The 3,695-nt window shown below is 43.2% G+C and overlaps 1 protein-coding gene across 2 annotated transcripts in view; it reads right to left on the reverse strand.

Annotated features, from left to right (window-relative positions):
- Positions 1 to 475: 475 nt before the first annotated feature.
- The window catches only part of LOC126982511 (fibroblast growth factor 1-like), a 43,855-nt gene continuing 40,635 nt past the window's right edge, over positions 476 to 3,695 (reverse strand). For both annotated transcript variants that reach the window (XM_050834618.1, XM_050834617.1), the window contains 2 exons: positions 3,617 to 3,695; positions 476 to 1,405 (listed from right to left, as the gene is read on the reverse strand). The exon at positions 3,617 to 3,695 is cut by the window's right edge and continues 25 nt beyond it. In XM_050834618.1, the coding sequence (XP_050690575.1) occupies positions 1,208 to 1,405; positions 3,617 to 3,695 (277 nt within the window). In that variant the 3' untranslated portion in view covers positions 476 to 1,207. The remainder of the gene's footprint in view (positions 1,406 to 3,616) is intronic.

A 3,695-nucleotide genomic window follows, 5' to 3' on the forward strand; every position in this document is an offset into this window, starting at 1 on the left:
CAGAAATCATGAAACCCCATCCTGCTCTTTACATTAGGGCGAGGTAAGAGAGGTCAGGTAACAATTGCAATGCCAGGCTGCATTAATCTGGTCCCAGCCGGCGTGGTGACACAGAGGTTAAATGCTTGGCACTGCTGTGCTATCCTGGGCCATAGGTCACGCCATATATAGAGGAGGCACGCTTTGAAAATAATGATAAAACTATTGATATTAACAGTAACAACAATAATAATAATAATAATAATAATAATAATAATAATAATAATAATAATAATAATAATAATAATAGTAATAATTATAGTGATAATAAAGTAAGAGTATAAACAACATGGCAAGGGACAATATATCTGCCAGTTGTGATACCAAAGAGAAAAGTGAGGTAGGCAATATATATATATATATATATATATATATATATATATATATATATATATATATATATATATATATATATATATATATATATATATCTCTCTCTCTCTCTCTCTCTCTCTCCTTCAATCAACACCAACATGCCTTGTGGGAGTGACACTAAATACATAGTTAAATATACAAGTCAGCAAGATGGGCAGAAACGAGGAAAGACATATTTGTTCAGTACATAAATATTTTTTAGATACGACTACTACTACTACTACTACTACTACTACTACTACTACTACTACTACTACTACTACTACTACTGCTGCTGCTACTACTGCTACTACATATACTACTATTGCATCTAATAATAACAATAATAATAATAATAATAGTAATAATAATAATGATAATGATAGTAATAATAATATCATGCATTGCAATTTTCTCTACGCTCGTCTACAGAAGATATATTATGTACACTTCTCATACAACACACACACACACACACACACACACACACACACACACACACACACACACACACACACACAGGAACCTGGATGGGCTAGGTGGGCGAGGCGTAGCGTGGGAGGGAGGAGTGCAGACATAAAAAAAAAAGTTACCACAATCACAACTCCCCAACCATCACCACCACCACCACCACCACCATCATCACCACAAAACAAGGCGCCAAGGCATTTCCTTTAACCCACATCAATGCAAAACCAACAGGGTATGAACACTATTGCTAGAGGCACATTACGACCTCAACCCTGGGCTCTGAGATACGGGCTACAGAGATAAGAATATAAGTATAAGGAGGAGGAGGCACAGAGGCACAAGACTAGCCTATGGGGTAAGGGTGTCTGGGGAGGAACTGCACCGCTCGCTGGCCATACTCGGTCTTGTGGCCTCTCTTGCCCTTGCCGCTCTTCTTCAGGCCCAGGTACCAGCCGAGGTGCGCGTACTTCTTGGACAGGTAGTTGTAGAATGCGCCCGACAGCGTCTCCACCCACACCGTGTTCTCCTTGAGCTCGTTCGGCTGTGTGGAGGGAGGGAAGGCATGAGTAAAGTTTGGAAAGTTTCGTTTAGTCGGCGCAACATCAGGTGGTCATATGCCGGAGAGACAAAGGGAAGGAATTATAGGAGAAGGGAACAGATCCCAGGAGACGGGACACAACCCCCGATTAATACCTGGTACCCATTCACTCGGTTGTGAGTCGAGTGTGCTAACCACTGCACCACGAATCCCCGGGAAGGCATGAGTGTTTAGTAACTGCATACGATGAGGAAGTTTTATGATGGGGAGAGAGTGGCTTGTATGAGAAGGGAGTTAAGTTATTGTAGTACATATGAGAAAATGGAGGGGGAGAGGGAAGACGGGGTGAGAACTAATGGGAGAGAGATAAACTATTCGACATATGAATAATTAGAGAGGAAGAGAGAGGGTTGTGTGAGAAGAATGGGAGGGGATGGATTAGTGACTGTAAGGGGCAGAGATAGAAGGAGAATAAACGGGAGAGATGGGAGAAAAGAGTTAACCCGGTAAAAGGGAAAGGAAGAGGGAGAGGAAAAGTTAGGTTAGGGGTAGAGAAAGAAGAGGTGAGTAAGAAGGGAAAGAATGAGAAAAGGTATTAGAGTAGTAGAAAGAGAAAGGTATAAATGGTGTTAGGGTAGAGAAAAAAAGGTGAAGGAGGAGGGAAAGAATGAACAGGTTATTAGGGAAGAGAGCGAGGAAAAGGACATAAAAAAAGAGATTTGGCACCATGATGCGGATGATAGGTAGATGATTACCACAATGTACAGGATGGAAGGAGGGGCAGATTGATATAAAAAGGAGAGAAAGGAGGAAATAGAGGTTAGCGGTTAGAGCAAGGAGCGAAAAGAGTGGGGAGCAAAAATGTATGGAGCTGCTCGTTAAAAGTCTATTGTGAGTATAAAAGTATACGGTATAAATCTGCCTCATTTCATTAAGCAATCAATCATCCATTCACCGAGTTACGCAATGAGGATTATCATCGGTCAGTGTCATTCTACTAAAGGACTCTAATTTAATGAAAAGCTTTGATAATTTTACAGTTACTTCCCCAGCGTTTTTTATAGGAGCCAAACCATTACCAAACTATGTGATTTATGCAATAACTTTTCAATCTAAAAAATGGTCCATGAACGGAATCTACTGAATAGTCTTTTTCTTCTTGACCGATTCATTACATTCGCAGAAGTAACCAATATCATCGTAGCTGTAGTTGCATGTTGGGGCATACGCTTGACTTTTCTTCACTTCGTTTTTTATGAACCCGGTAGCAGCGGGGATCACGTTTCTTAATGGTCCCTCCAAGCAAGAAAAATGAGAAAAAATCACCCCTCACACAAACCAGCATATCAATACCACATGGGAAACACTCCACTACCCACCACAGAGGGACAGAAAGACCTGGGAGCATATATTACCAGGCTACCAGTGAAGGCGAAATCCGTGCCAATCGCAGCGGACGGGTTAAGGGGTTGAAGGGCGAGTTGGGGATGAGTTGTACCAAATGTTGCGGGGTGAAGGGATTGGGGGGTTGAGGGGTTAAGAAAAGGGGATAGAGGGTAAGAGAGAGTGATTGAGAAATATCAAAGGACGAGAGACGGAGGGGTTCGGAGTGAGAGGTCAGGAGTGGGGGTAAAAGCATCACAGGTTAAGAAATTGTGGGTTTGAGAGGACTGAAGCAGTTGGAGGTTGAGTGAGAGGTTGAATGGCATGAAAGGAAGAAAACTTGAGGATTAGCGGCTTGGTGAACATAGTAAGAGACGGTGTATCATCAAGGAGTGAGGGGTTAGAGGTTGGAGATCAATGGCAAGGGATTTAACTGTATTTGGGTGAGGGACTGCGGGGTTGAGGTAACAGGTGCTTAGGGAATGGAATGCAAGAGTGAGGGGTTCAAAGGTCAGGGTTTAGGATTTGAGGGGTTGGAGGTTAGAAATCAAAGGTGAGGGATCGGGTAGCATTTGGGTGAGGGATTGTGGGGCTGAGGTACTGGGTGTCAAAGGATTAGAGGTTGATTAGCATCGTAAGGCGAGGGGTTATGGAGTTGAGAGATTGGGATTGATGGATTATGAGGGATCGAGTAGCCTTTGTGGCGTTGAGGTATTGGATGTTAAGGAATTGGAAGTCAGGAGTAAGGTATTGAGTAGCATCGTAAGGAGAGTTCATTGGGCTGTGGGTAGGGGGTCGAGTGGGAAACTGAGGGATTCGGGGTTAACGCACCTCACCATACAGCTTCCCCTTGGGCGACATGGCGAGGAAGAGGTTGGAGTCCACGCCCCGAATCTGCACCTCCCCCTTG

The sequence above is a fragment of the Eriocheir sinensis genome, chromosome 51 (assembly GCF_024679095.1).
Source record: "Eriocheir sinensis breed Jianghai 21 chromosome 51, ASM2467909v1, whole genome shotgun sequence".
Taxonomy (NCBI): Eukaryota; Metazoa; Arthropoda; class Malacostraca; order Decapoda; family Varunidae; genus Eriocheir; species Eriocheir sinensis.